Source organism: Brachyistius frenatus, unplaced genomic scaffold (genome assembly GCF_029030835.1).
Source record: "Brachyistius frenatus isolate BFR_SWC_R1_liver_20210118 unplaced genomic scaffold, ASM2903083v1 Contig_60, whole genome shotgun sequence".
NCBI lineage: Eukaryota > Metazoa > Chordata > Actinopteri > Embiotocidae > Brachyistius > Brachyistius frenatus.
In genome coordinates, this window is record NW_027210659.1 from 1,470,723 (window position 1) to 1,498,371 (window position 27,649).

Consider the following 27,649-nt stretch of genomic DNA (forward strand, 5'->3'; position numbering starts at 1 on the left):
CCATTGTTTTGATTTTATGGCTCATTTACAGTATGCTTCAGTCTAATCAACCCTGATTCAGTCAAAGTAGGACAATGTTTTCACATGACAAGTTCTTGTAAACTCATATCTGTGATAGGCAAATATCAGCTGGTAAAATCTGTGTGGCTATCCAGTAGCTTTCTTCTCCCTGTTCCTCAAATTCTTTCGGTTCCCGTTGCAAAGTCTCTCCCCTGAGCACCCACTATATGAAGAAAAATGAGCAGCCAAGATGTTGTTTGCAAAGAGAAAAAGACTGGAAATTTGTTTTACCGAATGAAGCTACTTGTTACGAGTATATACTGTAATGTTATCACCTATTGTAAACACAAAAAACACAAAATGTTGAGAAAACCTTTTGTTCAACACCTGCTTTGTTAGTAAAAACAGAGGTGAAATAAATGCAATGGTCGTCTGCTGTCTTGGGCCCTGCTGGATATTTAATTGATGAGGAGAACGTGTTAGTACATAGTAACACACACACACACACACACACACACACACACACACACACACACACACACACACACACACACACACACACACACACACACACACACACACACACACACACACACACACACACACACACACACACACACACACACACACACACACACACACAGGTCTCTCAGGTGGTGGTGTGAAAGACTCCACCAGTTGCTGTTTGCAGCCATATCCTCTTGCACGGCTAATGCAGCCACCAACTATAACATATAATATTAGTATATTAGCAGTATCAAAAGTGATTTTTCTTTTAACTACCTCTGTTGAAAGGAGCTCTTCTGGTAATGATTTGCTTCTTTTTCTAAGGAGGACAAATATTTAACATTCCCTGGAACTCCACTTCTTTAAAAGAGCAGGATTTACCCTCTGGTTTGTCACATCCTGGTAAAGTTTGATAATCATAGCTACTCTTTTCTTCATTGTTTTACTGTGACAATGGTCAAAGCATGGTAGTATCTGGTGGATTTTCCAGTTCAGCTGAATTTGCCTGAAAGGCATGACTTACTGAGTGGTCTTGTGAAACTATTTTGAACTTGTCATGGATGGATTATGCTATCATATGGTGGACAGACAAGGCTACATTTCCTGGTTGCTGAAAGACTGCAGCCATCCAAAAACTGGGATGGTTTGAAAACAAATATTTAAAGGTGCACTCAGCTAACATTTTACTATTATGTTGTATTTCCACTATTATTATGTCTGAGCCACATCCTAAACATCAAGAAAGGACAAACTCTGGACTCATAACTCATACTCCCTCTCAAATCATTAGGATGTATGTTTTTGAAATAATGATAATTATAAAAGGCATAATTCAATCTTAAAATATTTATGAGTGTGGGCCCAATAGTGAGAGCAAGAATGTGATGATGACACTTTGGCAAAAACAATTAATGATGTGAAAAAACTTTGCTCAATTGCTTTGAATTTATTTGAAAACAGCTCATCTTGCCATGTTTCTTCCAACAGATGGCGCTGTACATCCAAAATATATGTATCACGGGGGAAATCCCTGCAAGTGTCCCATTATGAAGCTGCACTGATCCTCGAATACATTACAGAGAAATGCTGGACAAATATTACAGAAAAAAAACAACAACGCTGCTTTTGAAATGTTACAAGAATGAGCTACTTTATCATTTGAAATTAAAAGACAATCAATAATATCTCACTAAAGTCACATTTTACCAGTAGGTTACCACAGACAACTATATGATCAAGAAATATAAAATAATTTTGGCACATTTTTGCTGGTTCTGTTGAAACAGAAACCAAGACAATAATCAGTTCAATGTGGTTCCAGAAAGTAACACATTTCTCAAGCCTCAGGTTTTCCAAGCCTCTTTTGGTACAGCCAATTTATTCATTCAAAATATTAATAATGTATGTGTAGGCTATATCTTAATATTATTTCAACCTATTTTTGTATTTGATAGATGTTAACTTTTGTTTATGTTTTCAATAATGTCTACATATGTATGACTTCAATTCATGTTGAAATGTGTGTTCAAGCATAGACCCTGCCAGGCATATCTCTACAATGACTTCGTTCAGATGATACAATAATGCTGAGAGAAATGATGGCACAGCAGTGGAGCAGTTTGACCTCCCACCGGAGGAGTGGCGTTGACAGAAGGATGGTTCAGCAGATAGAGGCGGCAGCATGCCGCGCAGTGCCACAGACAAACTTACCGGTGCAGTGAACCCAGGCTCTTTTTTCCTTCATGCCACTGGAGGGAAGACAGCACACAGAGCCAAAGATCAATAATACAGCGGTAAGTCATTTACACCTCGAGACTGTGGAAACAGTTTCTGTTCAAGCCTTGTGAGCATGCGTGAAGAGGCGCTTTGATCACAAGTCACTACAATGTTTCTGCTCCTTTTCCTACAGGATGTTTCAGGTGCCTTCAAGACTTTTATAGACCTTATAGTGCTTCATGTCGCCTTAAATATTTTTCTAATCATGCTGCCTGAATGGACTTAAGTTTTGTTGAAATACTTGTATTAATGATCACACGATCAAAGAGTGAGCTGCGCGCATAAATGCGCAAGTGGAGTGTGTTTTGTTTTGGTAAAGGGGTTTGTAGGGTCAGTTACTACTATGTGTGCGTTTAACTTAATTAATCGTGTATAAGGCGACCACTATATTTTTGGAGCCAAAGCTGCGTGATAGGCCCATAAAGTCAGTCATGTTGTGGGACTTTATATCACAGCAGTTCTTGAGATGTTGTCAGCATCATGTTTGTTGCATTTTTCAGTATTGTGCTATTAAATCTCATCATTAACACGTTTCGACCAAAACCAGATGTATGCTAAATCTTACTATGATAACCTGTCTGTTATATCCTACAGAGGCTTCATGTTGCAGTTGACTGAGTGTGAATTTGTAGCGGAGGAATAACCACTCAATGTGTTCCTTTGCCAGGTCAAACATCAGCAGCTGCTCTGGTGATCCGCTCTGCTGAGCACATTCAGTAAGGAGATTTATCACACGCAACCTGAAGACATGAGTGGCAACAAGAAGTAAGTAACTCCATCAAGCTCTAATGATTTAATTCTCTATGCAGAGATAATTCAATTGTATCTAGCACACCTGTGAATAGAAACAGCTGCTGGTTCTTAATGTGAGGAAGGATAAATTAAAAAAAAATTCAGAGCAGTTCATTAGTGTTTTGATAACAAGGCTGAAGACATTTTTCTGACTGGTAAGAGTGAATGACTTCAGTCAGTGCTGGAGGTCGGTGGGTTGTAGGTGACTTCTCTCTACTTCAAGGTCAAATACAAATCAAATCATTATATCTGACCTCAATGTGAGCTACTCTGTTAAATAAACTCCATCTGTTTTAGCAAAGTACACAGAGCTGGGCATTAACAAACCCTTTTAGGTCATTTTAAGTTTTAGCATGTTAAAGTGTAAACACATGAGCAGCCATGTAATTGTTTTTTTCAAGAATTGTAGCCTCAGAGAAAAACAGACCTCAGATTTAACAGTGCGCAAACTTGAGTGACACACACACCAGTGCTGAACGCTAGTGTAGAGCTAAACAATCCCAGATGCCATTTAGAAGGATGTAATTAGTATAAAACCTTGAGCTTTGATTTACAAGTATTTGTGCATCTTTAAAAGGTGACAAGGTGACAACAACCAAACTGTTGGAATATTTTTTTTTTCTGGTTGCAGTCAGAAAGCCATCAGCCTGCCAACACAAAAAAACCAAAATACAAGCAAGTGTTGGTATGAGTTCAGTCATCTAAGTCCAGAGCATACTTGTGTAATTCCCAATAATGTTGACATCATCTGGTCGAGGAGACATTTTAAAACTGATAGCAACAAATTCAGCCAGGATAGTATGACTGGAGCGATTATTAACATCTTCAATCGTAATCATATTGGAACCACAGTTTCAATATCTCTGTGTGAGGGTGTGACCCCTGTTGATTTTGACTAAATAATGGAAACTTTTGGTCTAGTTTGTGTGACAGTTACCAAGAAACAAAGACTCTAAATTGTGCTCAGTCAGGGAAAACCCTACTGTGACTATCGTAAAAAAAAAAAAAAGAAAAAAAACTCTAGATCTCCTTTATTGTGTAGAGAAACCCTCTAACTTTCAGAGAAATATGATTTTGGCTTTTTGCCTTCATTGCACGAGGGATTTGCCTTTTCAAACTTGATTGCACTACAGAATACTTGTTACATGGCCCGGACAGATTTATTCACGTGGAATGACTGTAGCAGATACTGTATCCCATAACACAGTCTGAAAGCCTTCAGGCTGTTTGATGTTTCCATGGTTTGGACACACAGTTGACACTTATGCTATACAGAGTACACTCTAGAAACAGATAGGGAATGTAGGCTACATGCAGATTACTATAGGTTCTACAAGGACGGAGCGACTGATAGGTTATCTGTCACAGTGACACACAGATAGTGCCTAATATATAATGACAAGTGCAAAGTAACAGCCTGTCTAATTCTGATGGCTTGCACAGTATGTAATAATATTGGTTGAAGGTTTAACACATTAATACATATGTATGTTAAAATATTGATTAAAGGGAACATTCAGCCTTAAATAGTTTGAAGCTCTTAAGCTCTTGGTGTGATCTGCATTTGTGGGTTCATTTTCCATTTTTCCTGTTTCCCAGTTTGGAACAAAGGCCATCATGTTAATTTAATGTTGTTGAGCGGTAGAGAAAGACAGAGAGGGAGAGAGAGAGAGAGAGAGAGAGAGAGAGAGAGAGAGAGAGAGAGAGAGAGAGATTATCTATCTATCTATCTATCTATCTATCTATCTATCTATCTATCTATCTATCTATCTATCTATCTATCTATCTATCTATCTATCTATCTATCTATCTATCTATCTATCTATCTATCTATCTATCTATCTATCTATCTATCTATCTATCTATCTATCTATCTATCTATCTAGCTAGTATACTATACTGTATCTATATACAATCTATATATGTTTTATATGTATATAAATGTGTGTAGATCTTTTAACTGATGCTTTGTGTGTGACAGTATATATTTTTAAAAAATAGTTAAATTACACCTTTAAGGTGACTTCTTGTTGCAGCTGTGACTGACACCAGGCTGGTCCTCATGGTATCATATCCCATAATGTCTCTGTGATTTTAGTTTAGTTAGTTGATGCTTAAAAAGAGCTGCAGAAAATGTTAACTTCAGTGGAGGCCAACTCAATCAACAGCAGGCTGATATCCGCAGCCACGCAGAATACACAAGTATTAAAAGACAAGATTCTGCAGCTTCCCATTGGTTAACCGGCTGTCTTTGCCTGAGAGCTATTGAACACACAAATGATCAAAACATGAAGTACAGTTATCAGTCAGTCATTTATGGTCGCTTGCGGTATTTTTCATGATGCAATTTAAATCCAGTAAAGAGTTTGTGACATTAGTGAATGATATATATATATATATTTTTTATCATAACATAATCTTTAAAGGTAAGGCTTAACATTTTTTATTGCATGTGAAAACCACTAAAACCAAATCCAGAAATTCTGTCAACTATTATTTTTACTCTTCTGCTACTGAAATGGCTGTCCAGCCATTCCATGGGAGATTTTATTTTGATTGTTGGAAGATTGTCTTGGTTAAAATTGATTATAGGACAAAATAAGAGTTTGGTAAAAAGTTACAGGCTCCTTCACTTATGCAAAATTCAGTGTAGACATGTGAGGGCTGTCAGTTCAGGCTGAGTTGTGCCTGTTATGCCCAGGGTTGTTCCATAGGTGGCAACGAAGGAAGTAAGAACACCGGTATCAGCAGGACAGCTGGTGAAGTCCAGAGATGAAAGACCTCATCTTTTAGATGTGGCTGAATTATGGTGTTATTTCAGAACTCTTTACAAGATGACCCAGAGCAGACAGTTTCACATCATAATTTGTCTTTTGTTAGAATACTTTTTAGTAATCAGTCAACTATATCTGAATTTGGAGTATTATAATTAAATGTAGCAAATACAAAATTTCTGTTTTAGTTTGATCCAAATAGGTGTATAAGTTAAGGTTGTTATGTAAATATGTTCTGAAAATAACATAAAACTAATTTGAAGTTGAACAACTATGTCTTTAGAATAATTTGACTTCAGCATACTTGAAATCATTCATATTTTTTACTTCCTAAATGTTGACAGGAGATTTTTTTGTCCACACATCAAGCTGATATGGTGACAGAGTGGCTGCTTAAAAAGATTAGTATATGTTGAAATAACTCTGATTACATACAAATCCTGATAAAGAAAAAATAACAGGTAACTCTGCAGTGGTATTATTGTTGCAAATACACTTTTTTTTTACCTGCTCTGTCTTTAACTTTTCAAAATAAGATACTGATAAAGTGAAGTCATTATAAGCGACATGTCAATTATACATAATAAAGCACTGAGCATGGATTATATTATATATGTACCCTCATTCTGAAATCCAAAACAGTTGGTACAAAACTGTTCTGTAGATGACCTTTGACCCCCCTCATCCCACACTTACTTGGCCCATGTTGTCCAGCCCCCTGTGACCTAGAATGGATTAAATTGCTGAACACGTGTTATTAGCATTATTGTATCAAATGGACAGTATATCATATCTTCAGTTTTTGGATATTATGAAAAGATTTGACCAAACTTGAGATAGTTATTTGACCATGTATGTTTTGATTTAAAGTCAGATTTTTTTTGAACAATTCAATTAGCTTGTAATCCCATTACAGTAAAACCCACTGCTTAAGTAGTTGTGTGCTGTCTGTATTTGTGCATTGTGTTGGTGGATTAATGGGGCGCCATTAATGACATTTTTATTGTTTCTAATAAAAACAATAGATGTGAGATTTCAGTAATAAAATATGAAGTTTATGATGAAGATACAATGGATTTTTATTTACTATTTGTTCAGGTTCAGGAGAGTGCAGAGGAAGATCCAAACACACAACACGGAGGCATTGAACTTTATTTAGGAAAAGCTGGTTAACAAGAAAAAAGGCAGACAACAAAAACAGGCAATGTCCAAAAACACAAACAGAAATGACCAGAACCAGAAATAACCAATCCAACATATCTATCAGGCAACTGGGAGGTGAACAGATAAGTCGGAGAACTCGGGCTGAAGGACTGGGGACTGGAGAATGGGTGTTGTTGAGTGTCCCAGGGACAGGAGAGGCAGTATAGAGCAACCCAGCGACAGGAGAGGCGACTTTGAGTAACCCAGGAGTAAACTTGGGATGAGGAGCGGCAACTTGATCAGGAGAAGCTTTGAAACCAAGAGAATGATGGCCAGGGTATTGGGCAGCTGCTGGGCCCAATTTCAGTGAGATCGTCTTCATGGGGGTTCTTTGAAAACTAAATTTGTTTTCCAGAATAGTGACTTTTGTTGATATTAGGGGCAGGAGAAGGCAGCAGATCATCAGGCCAAAGGACTGGGGGCTAACTCAGGAGGGCAATCAGGTAGTGTTGCCTTTGTTAAATACAGAAATGACAGATTTTCAGCAGGCGCTTGAGAGGGTGCAAAATCTGTCATTTCTGTATTTACTTGTATTTACAAGTGTCTTGTGTGAGTTCAGCTGACTGAGAATTCATACCATAATGCCCACAACACAAAATATAACAAACAAAACTTTTTGTAACTGCCAGCCTAAATGAAACATGGTGAAGTCTTTTTTTTTTACATTTTAGTGTTTGTTGGGAAACAGTACGATATATTTTTGGTGAGGATAAATGTGTGTGGGGACTTCTTGGAGAGCGCCAGAGGCTCTGACACGCCGGCCTGCTATGGGCTTGTGTGTGTGTGTGTGTGTGTGTGTGTGTGTGTGTGTGTGTGTGTGTGTGTGTGTGTGTGTGTGTGTGTGTGTGTGTGTGTGTGTGTGTGTGTGTGTTGTCACTTAAGTAAAGCCGGCATAATCCTGTAAGGGCGGATGAGTAGACAGACATGTGATGCCCCACTTGTTGGAGTATGGTGGAGAGGGGGGCTGGCAGGCATTACCAACCAGATGGAAAGGCTTTGTAGCGTGTGTGTGTGTGTGTGTGTGTGTGTGTGTGTGTGTGTGTGTGGGCGTTTGACCTATTAGATACAACATTAGCCGATTCCTTTTCTGATGTTATTTCCCCAATTATGAGGCTAAAAAACCACCTTGATTCAGTGTGAAGTGGAGACGGAAGCACATGCAGATTTCGATGAGTTCAAGTCTCTTGTCAGTTGGACATTTTTTTGCGCATGACAAACACTTGTCACGCTGCCCATCACACTCAATTAGCAGACTTCCTGTCCTCTCCCTCACCCCCCATGGCCAGATTAAAGCCATGACACCATACTATCGACTGCTCACTTTGCCCTCCTCAAGGACAACACGCATTCTCACAGTTAGGGTAGTTTACCTGCTGAACGTCAGATCATTAGGTGCTATCTCAGAGCTCCGAGGTTGTCTCATAGGTTGTCTGTCAATGATTCTTTAACCGGTAGAGATGAATGCCACCAGCAGCACCAGACTGACCCCTAATCCGAATTTATTGCAGGTGAACGAGCCAAAGTGTTATGGCTCCACATTGTCGTTGGAGGAGAAGTGTGAACAGTCTTTCTTCCTTTTTTACTACTACAGAATGGAAGACGAGGCGGTGCTGGACCGGGGAGCGTCCTTACTCAAGCACATTTGTGATGAGGAGGAGGTCGAAGGTAAGTTTACCTGCTCCAGTATTTCTCTGCATGTGACACACACACAAAAAAAGTCTCATTTTACCTTTAACTTGATGTAAATGGCAATATTTAAACATGACTGTGGGGATACATTTGAAATCTCCATTTGGAGAGTCACTAGTCAATAAGCTATGTTACTTAAAACAGAAAATCCTTTTCCTAAATAAATCACAGAGTATCAGGAAGGATGTTCTTTAGCCTTTTAGCGACTGCTAAATTCGCATACTGCATGCACGTACACCCTGATGCTTACCTGGTTAGTGAGCTGGCATGAAAAAGATGTAGAGCATAGAGCATGTGAGGTTGTGTTTACCTCACTAATCCCCTCAAATACCTACAGGACAACAAAGACAAATAAGAAATTATACACTGTGTTGGAAAATGTTTTCAACATGTGCAGGTTAATAATTTAAAAAAAAGTAAAACTAACTGTATTTTCTCTGAATGCTTATAACAACGATTAATCCCATCAGGGAATGTAGTTAAATTGTAAGTACAATTTCTCATCAGTTTAGGAATCTGTCTTATAAAGTAGATTTCAAAGTTGTGTTAACACAGCAAAAACTGTAGTATGTCAAAATATCTCCATTTTGACATACTCAACAGCATGTGAAGTGGTCTCTTTTGTAGCTACTTTAGTGTTTCAGTGAATTTAGCAATTCACCTTTTTTTTTTTTTTTTTCTTCATATCTCAGTCTTTCCTTGCTGCTCATGATGCTTCTTGATGCCCAGCAATGAGTCTAAGTGTGTGATGACAGGTTTCTTGGTTCAAGTCCAGCATATTAAAGGCCCTGTCATGGACCCATTTTTAACATGCAAGAACCTAATATATTGTTTTGGGTTTTATTTGGGAGAAGTACTGAAAATGGATCCAGAACAGAAAAAGTTTTGTCCTTATCAAAAAAGTATTAAACAACCAACAAAAACCCAGATTCATTCTTCCTAAATGACTGAATTTGAACTGAAGAAACAACAAAGCAAATGAATTGTCTCCAATCATTTTCATAATTGCTTGATTAAAGGGCCATGTAAGTAAATCAAAAAAATGTAGCTCCTTTACGAGAGTTTATGCAATTTACATTTTTGTGAATGATTTTAAAATGCCTGGTTTCACATTTAATATACAAATATATATGTACTGTATATATGGATTCCGTTCATCTTTCTACAGTTTGAATCTGTTTAACCTTTGGAATATGAGTTATGTAATCCATCACAGCAAACTACAAATTCATTGTTTTACAACTGTAAAAGGTTCGTTGTGATTTGGTGGGCCCTATTTGCAAAAATTAAATCATAAATATGTTGTTTTTTTGTTTATTAAAACCTCAAACTAAGAATATTTTTGTTACCATGGAATATGAGCTGTTCTATCCACCTCAGTAGCGGCTTTTCTTCATCAGAGTCCGCCATGTTGCACCACCTTATTTCTATAGAAGCCCAGAACGAACAAAGCAAACACCGGCTACTGCTAAAGAAGGCCTTTTGAGTTTTTTGTGAGTTTTGTAGCCACCATAGATTCTCTCATGTGGTCGGAAGGTGAGACACAGGCGAGTGGAATTCAATTGGTTACAATATAAAACCTCATTGCTTGATTCCCCTGAACCTTAAAGTTTGGTGGCATTTAAGTTGCTTTGTTAATGCATGGTAACTCATATCACAGAGCAGACTGTACAAATTAAACTGCAATTGCTATTTAGCAGTAGGACGTTGATGTACATTGTGATCGATTACAAGCTTCAAGAGTTTGATAATTGATTTTTTCACAAAAATGATTATGAATTAATGGCTTTTTAATGGCTGTTTAAACAGTGGCATTGTTTGATAACTGGGATGTATGGTATATTTGACTTGGACTAAAACATTGAAGACCACAAGAATGATAAATTACATACCTATACCCATAATTATCATAACAGTCAACACTGGGATTTACATAGCAGCGTCCCTCCTGCCAGAGCTCAACATTTTGTCTGGCAGAATCTCAGCTGGGAGCGTACATCATCTCTCCAACTTCACGTATGTAACCAGCGTCTCAGCTTTACCTTCATGTGTCCTCATCTGCTGTCGTAGTTTCGTTTTGTAGTTGAGCTCGCTGAGTTCAGACTGCTCCCGCGTTGCTCTCTCAGAACTGACAGCCGACTGATCGGACGAACAAAGAGAGCTGAGGTAGCTTGACATTTCTCACGTTGTACAAGCTAATTCTTGGAGAGAATCTCTGTTCCAGTTGCCAAATCGCGTTTAGTCTCACTCGGTATCTGCACGTTGCGTCACAGACAGTGCTGATGTTCAAGATACACAGTTTAGTTATGCAGTTCAAGTCCCTTCTGACCGTTGGCTGTATAGTTTTATGACTCTGTGCTGGTGATAGTTATAGCCAGAGGCTTTATGCATACCGATGCCCCATTCTTGGTCACAAGGATAAACTGATTTGATTTTGGGGGTTAAAGGTCACGGTAACGGGGCTCTCCCTTCGACACATTCTTGTAAATGTGGCATCTCAGGACTGCTTCAATGGGGTTGTACTTCGTCTCTTAAAGAGTCTGCGGTGTGTTTTAATCAGCATCATCTCCCATTGTCTTTAAAAACCAGGTGTGCTTGCACCCTGATTGATTGCTATTATGACAACATATTTGCCCAAAAAGAAATTAAAAAAAGGGTTGCATGTTTGTGTGCTCCTGCAAGTCCCTGTGTGTGTAACAGGCAGTGTGTATGTGCGTTTTCCACCCACCTGTGTAGGCAGATATTACTCTCCTTATAATGCTCCCCTCCAGTTTTTGTTAGTCAATCATGCACTCCATGAGTGGACACATGGCTGCAGGTACATTTAATATTTAAACTTTGTCACTCGGCGGGAAAATGACTGACATGAATGTCTGAAACTAGCAAAGACTCTTGAGCTGCGCTTGGTGCTCCTTTGTGCCAGGTGTAATATAGAGCTCATAAGTGAATATAATAGTAATATTTGTTCTGACAGAGAAACCCAGAAACCAACATCAGCATCAGTATGCTGTCAGTGCTGCGTGGCGTGTTGCCATCCTCCCCACTGGTCTGGGCAGGTCTCAGCAGAGCGGTTACTGGGGAAACTGGTGGTGGCGTTGCCTCTCCTCAGAAATCTAGTGAGTTAAAACAAACCTCCCAGCAAGCAAAAGGATTTCATTTCATTCAGTGTGCTTACGGGCAGCTCCAAAAGAAGTTCCTCTTCCACTCCAAAAAGGAGGAGGAAGTTGTTTCACAAAGCTGCTCTGGCAGTGTACAAATCTTCCTTTCCAGCTCCTTGACTTAACTATTTTTTATTCGTTCTCCTCCATCACTCTCTTCTCATTCTTTCACCTGCTTTCTTGTCGCGGTTCAGCCTGCGCGAATGTCTTCACGCTCTTCTTTATTGCTCATCTATTAGCTCTGCTGCTGCTGTTGGTCTTTATAAACTCTTTCTGTCTGTGTCTCTGTTCTTCTTTTTGTGTCGGTGTTCAGCCTTCTGCTTCTGGGTCTTTCTGTCCTGCCCACTTGTTGTTTGGCAAATCTGATTTCTTCTTTGGCCAATTTTTACATTACTAAGCAATTTGCCATTAAAGTAACTGAATTATTTTTTAACATTATGCATGCTATGTTCAGTGTATCCCATGATTCAGTTCATCCACCTCAGATATCCTTGAAATTTTTCTCAGCAAGTCTGATCATCTGATCCATTGTTTTATTGCATATTTGTAGTTGACTTAAATCTTTTACTACATACCATTCGTACACCAACAGATGTTCTTACTTGGCTGACTAGTCTTCTTTTGAGCACAGTTTGGATGTGTACAGTCTGACCTTGTTTGCGTGTTTACTTGCACAGCAGGCTACCAATTTTAGCCATGTAGATGTAGCTTCCACTACATTTAATTTGGCACTCAAAATGGCAGCTTATGTTCAGCATGCAAACAAAATAACACTTGTAGCATTTGGAGTAACAGCATTGTAACCATACGGACTTTTTATGTTGCTGCAGCAAGGTCACAACTTTCATATTCCTCATTCATCATATTTTAGTGGGATTCCTTGCTCTTGCAGCTACATAACCAGCACACCAGCTTGACTAAATAGAGAGCAGCCATTCTTAATGGTGCATGATCTTTGGTTACCGAGTGTACAATGCCTATAAAAAGTATTCACCCCCCTTGGATTTTTCACCCTTTTGTTGCTTTTATACATGAAATCATGATCAATATAATTTGGCTCTTTTGACAAGAATTTGCAAAAAAGCTTCTTTCATGTCAAAGTGAAAACAGATTTTTACAAACTAATGTCAATTAATTAAATATATATAGTGTAAAATAAGTGTTTGCATAAATATTCACCCCCTTTAAAGTGACTGACCTAATTCAACAGAGGTCCAGCTAGTTGATGCCAGTAGAGTCACAATTAGTGAAATGGAGATCACCTGAGTGCAGTTGATGTGTGTCCAGTGATTGTAGTATAAAAACACCTGTCTGGGAGGTCCAGTCCCTGGTTCATCAGTATTCCTGCTACAATTGCAACATGAAGACAAAAGAACACTCCAAGCAACTCAGAGAAAAGATCATTGAAAAGTATAATTGTAATGATTTCCAATTCACTGGACATCCCACAGAGTTCAGTTAAATCCATCATTAAGAAATGGAAGGAGTATGGCACTTGTTTAAATCTGCCTAGAGCTGGCCGTCCTCACAAACTGAGTGACCGGGCAAGAAGAAGACTGGTGAGGGAGGCCACCAAGACACCTACGACCACTCTGAAGGAGTTAAAAGCTTCAGTGGCTCAGATGGGAGAGACTGGACATACAACAACTGTTGCCTGGGTTCTTCACCAGTCAAAGATGTATGGTTAGAGTGGCAAAGAGAAAGCCACTGTTGAAAAAAGCTAATCTAAAATCTCGCCTGGAATTCGCCCAAAGGCATGTGGGAGACTCCAAGGTCAATTGGAAGAAGGTTCTTTGGTCTGATGAGACAAAAATTTAGCTTTTTGGCCATCAGACTAGATGCTATGTTTGGCAAATACCAAACACTGCACATCACCACAAACGCACCATCTCCACCGTGAAGCATGGTGGTGGCAGCATCATGCTCTGGGGATGCTTCTCAGCAGCAGGCCCTGGAAGGCTTGTAAAGGTAGAGGGGAACATGAATGCAGAAAAATATCGCCAAATCCTGGAGGATAATCTGACTCAGTCTGCAAGAGAACTACGATTTGGGAGAAGATTTATTTTCCAGCAAGACAACGACCCCAAGCATCCAGCAAAAGCAACACAGAAATGGTTCAAAGACAACAAGATGAATGTTCTGGAGCGGCCAAGTCAAAGCCCAGATCTCAATCCAATCGAGAATTTGTGGCTGGACTTGAAAAGAGCTGATCATGCCCGATCTCCGAGCAACCTGACAGAGCTTGAGCTGTTTTGCAAGGAAGAATGGAGAAACATTGCAGTGTCCAGATGTGCCAGCCTGATTGAGACACATCCACACAGACTCAGTGCTGTGATTGCAGCCAAAGGTGCATCTACTAAATACTGACCTGAAGGGTGTGAATATTTATGCAATCATTTACTTTACCTTACCTAACCCTAACCCTAACCCTTGACTTTAGTTTGTAAAAATCTGTTTTCACTTTGATATTAAAGAGTTTTTGTTTGTAAATTCTTGTCAAAAAAGCCAAATTATATTGACCATGATTTCATGTATAAAAGCAACAAAAGGGTGAAACATCAAAGGGGTGAATACTTTTTATAGGCATTGTAAATCCCAGCAAAGCTCCATTTAATGTCAAACTGAGCAAAACTGAAATATATCAGAAATCATTTGTGGATGAGCAGAAGCCTTTAAAATGTAGCTTTTCCCTGTTAAAGGTGAGGTGGATCACTCTGACTCTACTCTATTTACTCCTGAAGACTGTCACTCACCCTGACGTTTGTAATGGTTTAATGTAGCAAGTCTTCATAAAATTGTGCAAAATGACAGATGTTTAAAACTGGCACAGATCAGTACTTCCAGTACAAAAACAGTAAAAGAAACACATTTGAACCATTTTGGAAATCTTGCATGAAGCTGTTTTCCAAATCTATGCAATGTTATGCATGAGCAACAATGTGTTGTGATTGGCAACATTCATATTTTGGAGCTTCAACATCTTTTGTTGTTAGTTTGAGAGGCCACTAATTCATTTATCCAGTCTTTCCAAATTTGATTGAACGTATGGTTTTTTTGTAAGAGTAAGTGAATTCCATTTTTATTTATGTATTTTCTTTTTGGCAGAGGATGCTGACAGGGTTTGAGCTGTGTATGATTGCTCTTGTGTTTTTATATTATCACATAAACATGGAACAGGTGACATCTTTGTTGAACCTGGTGGACAGCAGCTCTGCTATGGGTTATGCTGGTTCTGTCTTTGTACTTCTCTTGTTCTTTTTTTCCCCATTTGTCATTGGTTTCCAGCATTAATTTAACTCTCATTCATGTTACGTCATTTGAGACTGAAAGTCACCATAACAGACTAATGGATTGAAGGAATATATATATATATATATATATATATATATATATATATATATATATATATATATATATATATATATATATATATTAGTTTATAATTTTGTGTCATAAAATGTTCAGATTTAAGCAGTTCAAGCAAATCAAACTGTTTGTTTTAGTCGGTTTCAATATAATTTTTAAAGAAAGTTCAGTCACATCATCAACAAAAAAAGCAATCAGGAGAATATCTAATTAGTGTATTTGTAACTCACTAAGCCACATTGAAAAATTGAGCAAAGACAGCGAGGTTGACCAAGTAAAATATTCTTTCTGGTTCACAGTGTCCTTTCAGGTATCCCTTTTGGATAAGACAAATCTTTTGGGATTTTCTTCGTCTCTGTTGCTCAGTATTAGCTTGGTATGGTGATCTGCCCGTTTCAGTGAATTTAGATGAACCCCTAAAAAACAAGGCATTGTGGTACAAGTGAATAATGAATGCTGTTGTGTTTCAAGAGAGATCATTGTTTGTTGTGCTGAGGGGGCTGAGCCGCTTCCTGGTTCGGTCATGTGCAGTGCTTGGTTCAGCTTTGCCCGTCCTGCTCCGAACGGAGACATTTGACACTAATTGCATAGAGCCTTTTGTTTCAGAGGCACTTTTGATGTTTACTCTAAAAGGTATTTTTCTATAGTATTCTTCTGCTACAAAAGGAGAAATTCCTTTTAAGGTTGAAGGTTTCATTTCAACTCCTGGTTGACCCAGACAATGAAACATAAAAGCATGCAGCTATTTAAGAGACAAGGAAGGATTCTTGATTATTCTTATATTTTCTATAATAGTATTTTATACCCTTCAGGGATGAGGAACTCCACATTGACATATAATATGGAGTATATGTAAAAAAATAGCATTCAAATGATTCAAAATCATCCTGTAGACCAAACAGTTGCCAGTTTCCCGAACAAAAACAAACACAGTTTAGTAGCTCATTTAAACTTTAAGAACTTTTCCTGGATCCAGGAACCACTTGTGGTTCTGTTGGGTCTAAATTTAGTACCACAGCAATGATTTCTGATGCCAAAGGAGTCCCTCTTCAGGGATTAGGACTTTGTGTTGTTCCAGTGTCTTATGTAGATAATTTGCACTGATTAACATGGCCGATTAAACAGATACAAAACATACACACAGCTTCATTCAGACTGCAAATAACATAAACTTATGTTGCATCATATGGAGGTGTATCTAATATTACTTCCATTTCATCAGTGATTGACGAGTAAGTTGTAGAAACACTTTTCAGCATAATACAAAACGATTTACTAGCAAAACTGCATCCACCAAAATGACAATAGTGTTGAATCTGTCTTAAACAGTTTAAACAAAAACTGAACTCGATTATATTTATAAAGGATTTATTGCAAGACTCTTGAAATCAGATGGTAGAGCGGGTTGATCACTAATCGTAAGGTTGATGGTTCAATCCCCGGGTCCTCTGGTCCACATGCTGGTCACGACAATGAACCCCAAGATGCTCCTGATGGCAGGCAGGCTCCTTGCATGGCAGCTTTGTCACAACTGGTGTGTGTGTGTGTGTGTGTGTGTGTGTGTTTAAATGGGTAAATGGGGGGCAAATTGTAAACCGCTTTGAGACTGCTGTGGTGAGAAGGTGATATAAAGGTGCAGACAAGTTAGGTTTTGGCCAGGTATACTAACAAACTTGCAAATTAATGTATAGCTGCTTTCACTTATTACCCAGAGGAGCTGCATGTGAGAACACGACTGTCTGAATCAGTTGGACCAGACATTAAACAGACTTTAGTCTTTCACCTCCCTCGTACAAAGTCGGTGTAATTCCTGACTTTGCCCACGTGAGAATAGAGCAGGTCACCGTCTGCAGAACTCACAGTGAGGAAGAGAGACTGTTGATGACAATTCAGTTGCGTCTTCTGCATACTCCATTAAGGTGCCATTTCTTACCTGAGCTGAACAGAGTATTTGCAGTAGGTGGGAATGTGTCTGACACAAACAATCTCCTGCTGTTGCTACATGTTTAAAAGGGCAAGTTTATATGAGAAAATGTCTTAAGTGAATTTTTTTGTATTCCTTCTTAGAGAAGAAAACTCTGATTAACTTGATATCACTGACAAACAATGAACTGCATTTGCTAGTTTTAGAGGCTAAAACTGTCGTCCATATAAATCGTTTTAAACTAATGTTTCTGAATAATCCAGGCCTTCTAAATCCATTTTCGCATGTATGTATATTCTAAATAATAACTGATTCACCAGCTTGTCATTAAATCAGCCGGTCTCAGTGGGACTTCAAATCCTTTTGTATTTATAGCATGTTGGAATGAAATCCACATCCATCTCATGTTGGCTTGTTATTAGCAAACAGTGTGGTCTGCTTTTCATTATTTACCCTAAACCACCCAACTACAAGTAAAACTGGAGGTCCTGTTGGTATTTTGCCAGCATGTATAACAGGGATGTAGTTGTGCAGACAGGTTTGGCGTCTTAGCTGCTACGTGCTACTTCTTTTTCTGTCCAAATATTTGTTTTGACAGTGTACTGCAACCTCTATTACCCTGCTCTGCTACACTGTCTCGGGTCTGTTGTGGGCCGTGTGAGAATGTTCCCTCTTGAACTGAGTGGAGAAGTGGTCAAAATTAGGTTTGGGTTATTAATAGTGTTGTATTTCAATTATTCAGCAAGCACTGCAGACGTCATATCATAATTTGTTTTAAATGTTTAAAAGCCTGATGTCACATTTCTCAATTTTGATTATGATTGTCAATTTCAGAAAGTCACTGAAGTTCATCATTGCATGATCATAGCAATCTGAATTTGTCAGGATGTTATGTATCAAAAGTATTTTTTGCTCTTTACAGGTCACCACACCGTTTACATTGGCGTGCGCGTACCCAAGAGCTATCGACGTCGCAGGCGTCACCGCCGGAGACCCGGCCACAAGGACAGAAAGGAGAGGTTGATGGAGAACGCCTCTGACAAGTCGGACACAGAAAACAACGATGAGGCCAGCAACAGCATCCTCAAACCTCTCAGTAAGTTCTGATGGACTCCATGTCAAGGCAGATTAGGTTTCATGTCTGTCTTATCTGAAGGCTGCTCTCTTTTCCAGAAAAGAGCCCTACAAACTCCCCGTGACCCCAACAAAGTTGCTGTGTCCACTTAGTGGCCAGAAATAGCGATGCGTGTCCTGCTGGGTGACGAGTCGGTTTGGACAGAGCAGAGTGAATTTTCATCGGAAGTAATAGCTGCTCTGACGCAATTGTACTTGTGCTGAATGAGGCGGTTGAGAACAGTGTGTAATAGACTTGTCAACCAAACTGGCATATGACAATGTCTACAGAGAACCACCACCTTTGTTGTCAGCTCCTTTGCTGGTCTAAAAGCTGGTTAGAGGCACCTTGACTGTTTCTTGGTGTAAATTGCAGCTCAGTTTTGTCACCACAACCAGTAAAATATATCTACACAAAATTCAGGAACTCTGCTTTGCAAAGGACTGCATTATAATAATAGTTTATTTTAATTGCAAAATGGGGATAATAATACGCACGTAGCTACGTTCATATTTTATACTGTTCACCCAACTTTGTCCACCCTGATGGGAGCTACCATCCCACTCTGGTAAATTATCATTTACCAGTTTTTCTGCACACTGCAGCTAAAACACTACAGGTGCCTCAAACTGTCAAGACGAGTCAAATGGCAACGTACCTGCTCTTCAACACAACTCTGAACAAAATGTCAACTGCCAACATCATATTTGTTCTAAGTTTGTTTTCACCGTCTCACCCTCTCACAGACAGCTCAGCTGTCGGTCGCTGCCAGTCAAAAACATCCAGAGTCCCGACCAGCTCCCTCTCTGTGTGTCCGCCTAGCTGCTCTGCTCCAGGCAGTCAACTTATGATGCTAAAATGCCCCAAAACTGTGAGCTGTGTTATGATTCACTGCAGTCAAGTAATGCTGCTTTCAGGGGAGGTCAGAAAATATGATAGGATTTGTTCAAAGGCAAATGTAGGCACGAAAAGTTGATGGGTTCGCTCTGCTGTTGATGTGAACTCCGGGGGAATAAGGGGAGGCTGGAGGGGTGTATAAGGCGTGCAGTTGGGGGAGAGGAAGGGGGGTAGTGGGGCATCATCCATCAGCCCTACCCCAAGTGTGTGTGTATGGTTTTGTCCCTGGTTTTAGATATAAGTGTATCTGCCTTGGTTGTGCATGCAGGTGTGGTACCATCCACTGTATATGTGTTAGTGCTTGTGTTTTTGGACCTTCTTCTGTCCCGTAGAGAATAACGTGCAACACGGCCTCAGGCTGCTGAGATCTGCGGATGCTCGGACAAAGAAACAAACAAAGTTTAAGGGTAACTTCCAGTGTAAGGTTATAGTCGGTGACTATGAATTGAGAGCTGAAGTTTCAGGTGTAAGCCGTTCTTCTGTCCAACGATTTAAAGTAATTTTTAAACACAATGTGCCACTTGCAATTTATAATTTTGTCTCTGAGCCTGGGCCTCAATATAAATCGGAAGGATTTGCAAGATAATTAACAGTTCAGAAAAGTTTCAGAAGAAAACTCGTGGATTCTTAAACTTGACCCAATGATAGAATGGAACTGCTGAGGTCATAAACATACAGGCTACCACAGATTTATGATTTCATTTTGGTGAAGACAGGAAGCTCCTGATAACAATAATATGCAGTCATTCTGGAGAAAGTAAAAGATGGTAATTCTTTGATTACACCAGGTTTCTGTGTAACTCTAGTCCGCTGTGAACAAATCTTAAAATGTCCTTGCTTTCGGTCAAATCCAATAATAAGGCAGGCCACTGTCATTCCCAGAGACTGGTGTGATTCTACACATGCCTGCTTACACATGATGTGATGAGACCGAAATATGCCGAAACTGGATTTTCCAGTGTGTACACATCACCTGATGAGGGGGATTGGGCATACATCCACTCAGAGAATAGATTACAGCCAGCCCATCTGGTTGTTGCTAGCTACTGACGGCAATGATGCATATTGAGCAAGATTTCTTAGTTTTATTGATTTTTGGGGAATGTTCCTTGATCACAGTGAGAAGTACTGACCTACATGGAAACATATTGGTGTATAATAGGCCAAAAAAAAAAAAACGGATTTCCTTTGTGTACCAGTGATTCAGATATCATGTTGCTTGCTGTTTGGAATGGAAAGCCCCCCAAAAAGTGTAATCTGATTTTTGTCTAACTCTGACTCAAAGAATAAGACAAGTCAAACAGTGACACGTTGTGAGACGTTGAATTATGATTTGTATGATATGTTTTTTCTCCCAAAAAACTGCCATGATTGTTCTTTTTAAATGACAACTCAATTTAAATTTTTTTTTTTTGTGTCAAACCTTCCATGTATCATTCTGCACAGTTATTTTCATATATCCAAGAGAATCAAGAAAAACACTGATCTTGTGTATCCACTTTGAAACTGTGGCGATTGTATAGATATTTTGTGCTGTCAATGTGTGTGAAGCTTCCACGTCTCCAAAACCAGAATTTGTAGATTCTTGGCAGCATAGTCTATATTTGAAGCATTGTCTGCTGTTAATCAACTTGTGATCAGTATGTGAACACGTATAAGGATTTTTTTTTTTTAATTTAATTTAATTTTTTTTTTTTTTTTTTTTTTTTAAGTCTTCACTCCTTACTGTATTATCTGAGTCTAGACAGACATGGATGCAACTTGAGTGGTTGGTCGAGGCATACAACAGTGAAGCGGTAATTCTAGTTTTCACAAACCCTCAGGTTTATCATGCTTCCCCTTTGTAGGTCTCCATCCCTAATTTGAGAACCACAGTGAATACATGACAAAAATAAAGAATAGATACTAAAAAAGGTGATAGATAGTCAGCTTATACATATATACATACATATATATATACACACACACACACACACACACACACACACACACACACACACACACACACACACACACACACACACACACACATATATACTGTATATACACATATATATACATATATACATATATATACACATATATATACATATATTTCATTTCTTTAATGCAGTTACAGAGATGGATGATTGATGCTTAAGAGACATTTTAAACCATGAATGTTCACCCCACACCTGTACACTTGTAAAGATGTACATTAATATTTACAGATCCATGAGAAAAATCATCTGGGAATCAGTAAAATAACTTTTTTTTTTTTATCCAATAGTACTTAGTGAAGGCAGGCTATGATGAGGTAACATCTGAAACCCGACACCCCCCATTTGTTTTCGGCAATGGTGGTATTTCTCTTTTCATGGACAATGTGCTTACGCTGGCAAAAAAACATGAGCGTTGAGACTTTGTTAGCAGTCATCACTAAGACAGTTTGCTGGTTCTTATTGGTGAAATAGTGTCAATGCTGTTGACTTTGTGGAAAATCTGTCCTGGAATGAAGGTGTTAATGAAGTGTATAGTCAAATGGCATAACAACACAGAGCATACAGTACAATACAGTACTGTTATACAGTCAACTATTCATTTATTTCATTATATGTAAACATATTTGTACATTCTATATTCCATTCGATATGATTTAGTTGCCAAAAGTCCCTTTTAGAGGTATTTACTGATTATGTCGTAGATCAGCGCTCTTTGTTCTCAGGCTGAGCAGAATGTATGAACAAAATGGAGATTTTGTTGTAATTATGAATTTATCTTTTCTTCTTTGGAAAACTATAACAATAGTAGATTCCTGGTATATTTGTACGAGCAGAGACTTGATAAAGTAAAAACAAAACATTGATCCTCAGCAACAGAAATATTTGCGGTTTTTTTTTTTTTGTGCTAGAAAATAGAAAGAACTTGAAAGTTACCTGAAGAAAAAAAAAAATGCAGCCATGAATGAAGTCAGGAAAAGGGCATGTTAATGTCTGAACCTACATGGATAATGCTCTCAGAAAAAGAAGCTGGATTTCATTACATTTATTTATTGGAATTATTAGATAAACTTCAGAGGATGGAGCTAAAGACTCTCAGTTTTACATAAGTAGCAACAATGAGTCAGATTATTTATATACCCAAATCCCAAAGTGATTTCACAAGCCTTTATACTTTATATATATATATACATTTATAAATAGCATAACTAGCGCCTTGATTCCTATAAGCTGTAGAAATGGCAAGATTTCCCATGTTTGTTTAATTATTTGCAAATGTTTATGCCATAATTTTGATGCTCAAAGGATAGTTGATGAGAAGCAGACTTTGTTATTTAGCAGCTTAATTATCAGCATCTATAGAAATTAGTAGGTATAAAATGAACAAATGTTGTTGTGAACAGTCTGTATATCTTGTTTGGCTAACTGGTCATTCTAACATGTCAGGTGGTTCAAACAAGCCACATCAGCCAATAGCTAGCTATCTAAAAAGGTCATGTGCTGTCCCTCTGACCTTCTAATGTTGTGAATGTCATAGGCATGAAAATACAAAATTAAAACTTGCATTGATTTACTTTAATGCAAGGCCATTCTATGAAGCTGAAATTTCAGTTAGTTACTCCAGAAACATGGTTTGTATTGTTTGAATGTTTTGCCATTGATGACTCGTGAGCAGCTCTGCCTGTCAGACAAAAATGTTTATACAGCTAAAACTCTGCAGGCATCTGTCAGGCATGCAAAAACTGACAGGCATGCAGTATCCCTAATGTACTGTTATTCACTGCCCCGCTCCGTGTCACTCTCTCTGGGAAACATGGCCGCCCCAGGGGAAGGCCCTCGTCTGTCTGGACTGAAATCCTCTTGTTTGGTCAGATGGACACTGCAGGGACTGCAAGTTCTTCCTGCTGGTCACATGCGTGTCCACTACACAGCTATTTGACCCCTGCTCATTTGGATGAGTTTTTTTTTTTTTTTTAAATATTTTTAAATGCTTTTCCTATCTTTTTTTTTGCATCCAATGTTCTCTTAGAGTGGATTACAGAGATTACTTAGAAACTTTGCTTGTACACAAATGGTTTTAATTTCCTGAAGTCAGGGAGAACCTGCTTTGACAGTCATGACTTTTTGTGACAGACCTCCACTTTCATGTTCATGTTTCATTGTATGGATAGAAATCTTTGGATTTATAAAGATTTTCATGATTGAGTTGATGAATGCAAAAGTCGAGATAGAAATCATTTTTTTCTTACTGGTTCCTAAAAAGTTGCGACAGTAATATGTACGGCACCTCTAAACATTTGTAGCTACCTTTAAAAGCAAATTATGATTACTGGTCACAAAAATTACTGTATTACCACAATTATATATGCTCCAATAGGCGCCGTTTCACACAACAATTATATATTTCCCTGTTCATTGTCTGGTCAGAGAAACTTAGAAAAATCACTTTTGCTTCTTGATATTTGTGTGCTAGTTGTAAAGCCTGTTCCTAACTGTTCTTACTGGGTTGGTTATCATCACAGATTGTTTGCATGCTCTGTAAGACCTATATTATTCGCAGAACAGCTGTTTGTTTGGCAAAGGAAAACAGATGCAACAGTTAAACATGTATTTGGTGTTGATTGGATAAAATACTTAAACCCTTGAAAGGCCACCACCTTATATACCGGTGTAGCTTTTACATTAACCCACTGTTAAGTCTTCTAGTTTGTATTTACTACAAAATAAACAAGATAGGATATTTTAGACAAAGACAGAAGATCAAAATGACCCGGAAAAGACAGTTACACAGTATTTCTCATTCCTGACAGTTAATTAAAAACCAACGGCTCTGAATGAAGGCTTTCCTTTATCACTACATTCTTAAAGATGTGATAATAACTACCAACGTTTCTGTCTCGTTTCGCCTACTGTTGGTTTGGGCCTCATCTAATTTACTTCAGTAAATTACATTTGTTGTGATCAGCTATAGTTGGTTTTATTGTTGGTTTGTGAGCAATGCAGACGTTTTGTGATGGATTTTGGGCCAAAGACTCTTCATTGGGGCAGAGTCTGGAATAAAGGTTTTATAATTTCATTTTTAGGGAGTAACACCAGAAGATGCTAATGGAAGATTTTTTTGATTCTTGAAAAAAAAAGTTCTATTTGATTCGTTTAAGCATGCACTATACTGTTTCTGAACTGTCAAGAACAAGGCAGATTTTTTTTGTCCTTTAACTTGAACATCTTTTCTGTTGAATTCTCTCTTCTCAGCCAGTAAACAATAAGGCAAAGTCAATTACTTTTTTAAATATTTTACTCACTTTTTTCAGTTAGTGGAAGCTTTGAATGTATAATTAAACCAAATAATTATCATTAACTTCTTTTAATTAGATTTGGTATGAATATCACTACCGAAGATGATGAAGATTTTTACGAATGACGTGTCAGATTTGTGGTCGTGGTACCTTTCATATGTTTCCTCAGTGTGGCTGAACTCTTCCATGCCTTTGTAAAAGTCCATTTACTTAATTTAAGCGCTGCTTAAATTTATTAAGCAGGTTAACAAAAGAAGTCAGTCAGGCAGACCGAGGAGCTGTTTAATCTAGAACTGAAGTAATTATAACTTCTGTTGTGATGGGTTGGATTGTGCTGTGAACACTGACGACACAAAGAAAATGTGGTTTTACATTCAGTAAACCTGCTGACAGGAAAGTGGCCATTTCATTTCAGGTTATTTCAGTGCATCTCTCAGATCAGGTTGTCAACTTCACTACCAATTTTCAAATATCACAAAACATATTTATTCTCACTGGCATCTCCAGATTACGCCCAATTTTAATTGTAGTTCTTTTTCAGTGTTAGTCATTCTTGGGTTTTGTTTGAGCTTAATATTGTTCCTAGTCTCTTTGAATTTTGCTTCATTGCTAAATTGTCCCATGACCCACCCTGTTCAGGATAAAGCGGGTATAGATAATGGATGGATGGATGGATGAATTGCTAAATTGTTTCTAGTCTGATTTGTTTGTTGCTGTGCAGCACTTTGGTCAATTTCTGTTGTGTAGAAATGTAAAAGTGACCTTAGTGTCTTGATTATTTCCCCCCCCAGCTGGTATTTGTTACATTCTCATCAGAAGTTGCCCACCTCAGCTATCACAACAAAATACCAGCACTGGATGGTCTGGGTATAAATACTGTGCTCTCAATGAATCCCCCTCAGGGTGTCACTCTGCATTCAACCCAGTCCCTTCTAGCTCCCTGTGTGCTAGCTGCCCTGCATACTGAATGATAGACTTTGTGGCATGGAAAACATTTCCTGCACTTATTGCTTTGAATGAGGTGACACAGAGTTACATTATCATTTCATAAATGGTCATAAATAATGAAAATGAGACTAGATTTAATTTGGCTTCTTTACAGTGCTGTGATTTTCAAAAAGGTCAGAGGAGAGAGAAGGTATTTGTGTAGGATGCATGTCAAGAGTGGGACTAAACAGGCCTTTAGTGGCAGTAACACTAAGCTTTCTGCTGGGCAGCAGGCATTCTTCCTCCATCCACTATCCCATGAGCCTCTGCTGCTGGGACAAAGTCCTCTTTGTATGTCCATGGCTCTTGGCTAGAGCACACAGAGCTTTGAAATTGCGTTTGAACGATGGGATTTTCATTTCTAGCCCTCCTTTTCGTGCTTGCTCTCACCCCTCTTTGCTTTCACTCTGCACTGAACCTCACCCTACTAACCCCCCCCCCTCCCCATACCCCCCTTCCTCTTAGCAGCTGGTTGAATGGGACAGTATTGCAGTGACACCAACACTGTGCTTGTTACCAGCTTGGTTTTTTTGCTGAACTGCATGGAGAGGCAGCACCAATCTTTCATGAGGAATAAGAAGATCTCTCTCGGAAACCTTTCAGTGAAAACTGTTTATAACTGTTTCCAATGCAAAATGTATTTACCTTGACTTCATATGGAAGAAGGATTCAGGGATTATTTAATTACAATTGTATTATTACTGTAAAAATTATAGTATTTCGTGCTGCTCTTTGTGAGGAAAGCACCTTTACTGCTGTGCACTTACTTTCCTACTTTTTTTTTAATAAACTTATATGCATTTAAGGAATACAGCAGTAGGTGCTTTGCTAAGTCTACATCATTAAAGTCTTTGCCCTCACCTTGCACTGCTTGCCGTTGTTTGCATGTAATTTGGCTCATATAGGTATTTAAAGCGTGTGTTAACTGTTTATTGTAATCAACGTAAAGCGCTCTGGCTGTGAGAGTCAGCTGAATGTGTGTAACGCACATGTAAATTATTCATTCTAAGAGGTTATTAAACAGGTTGTGGTGACTTAAGCTAGTTGCGGCTTGTGGGAATGTTTGTGTGAGCATGTGTGCCGGCAGACAGTTTATCCTCCACCTAGTAATCTTATAGCTGCTTGTCTGGCTCGTACCTGCTGTTGTTGTTATTGTGTCAAAGAGAGCACAAGACGGGGAAACTGCAAGCCTTCACCTCATTTACTATCTGACCATGGTATGATGTGCTATAAGTTCTATGTGTATGCGAACATCTAAATTTCACCCGCAAATCAAAGTCCATTTAAAGACTCAGCTCTTAGGTTAAAGTGGATCACTTGCCTACTTGCCGTTTCGTTTCTTTTTGTTTCCGATGGGATTTTTTTTGTTCATGGCAGTTGTTTAAGATGCTTTTTTTAGACTGACGAGATTTAGGACAAATAATTTGCATCTTTCAAATGGGCTTATTACCCATGGAGCTTGACATTTTCTATAGGCCTGGAGTTCACGAGTTGTGATGTTTTTGCTTACATTTTCAGAAATGGCTGAGCCATTTTTCTTTCTCACAAGTTCCAAGCAATAGTAGCTTAGTGGCTGTGGCTACACTATGAGGTCTAATGCATGATGAGCATCCTTCTGACTGAAATAACACAGCAAGAGTTCAAGTTGCGGTGACATTGGCCTTAATAAATCTTTTAAAGGCAAACATTTGGACATGTCATAGCAGGTAAACCACAGGTGTGATCAATAACATTAATGGGTGCTGCGCTGAACTTTTCTGTTAATAAGCTGGAGCTCTAATGATATGGCATTCACTGGTCTTGTATGGTTTCATTGCTACTGACAGTTTTTATGTTTGTACAAACATGGGCCTGTTTCCATGTTTCCATCCGTGATTATTTGCGGGCTCTCACTCAAAGTTCAAATATTGTTTGCACTTTTAGGATCATGTCGACCATTTACAACATGTTTGAATAGCACTGAAAAGTATTATTTATATATCACTTTTGTTGAAATTGTGTTTGGCTGTTTTGTGTTACTCTCTAAATATTCAAATGAGAAGACAAGGGAAAGGAAAGCCAAGCCACAGCTAAAGAATAGGCCAGTTTGTGGAACCATTTCCTAATTGTTAATGAGGGGCTCCAGGGCACCTTGCCAAGGCTAGAGGGCCAATGGTGAAGGGCTGTTTGAATAGGGAAAGGGGGGCA

At 38.6% G+C, this 27,649-nt stretch overlaps 1 protein-coding gene across 3 annotated transcripts in view; it reads left to right on the forward strand.

Moving 5' to 3' along the window:
- Positions 1-2,205: 2,205 nt before the first annotated feature.
- Positions 2,206-27,649, forward strand: part of slc4a4a (solute carrier family 4 member 4a) — a 66,326-nt gene continuing 40,882 nt past the window's right edge. For all 3 annotated transcript variants that reach the window (XM_069705993.1, XM_069705991.1, XM_069705992.1), the window contains exons 1-4: positions 2,206-2,300; positions 2,951-3,048; positions 8,644-8,717; positions 18,112-18,285. In XM_069705993.1, the coding sequence (XP_069562094.1) occupies positions 3,032-3,048; positions 8,644-8,717; positions 18,112-18,285 (265 nt within the window). In that variant the 5' untranslated portion in view covers positions 2,206-2,300; positions 2,951-3,031. The remainder of the gene's footprint in view (positions 2,301-2,950; positions 3,049-8,643; positions 8,718-18,111; positions 18,286-27,649) is intronic.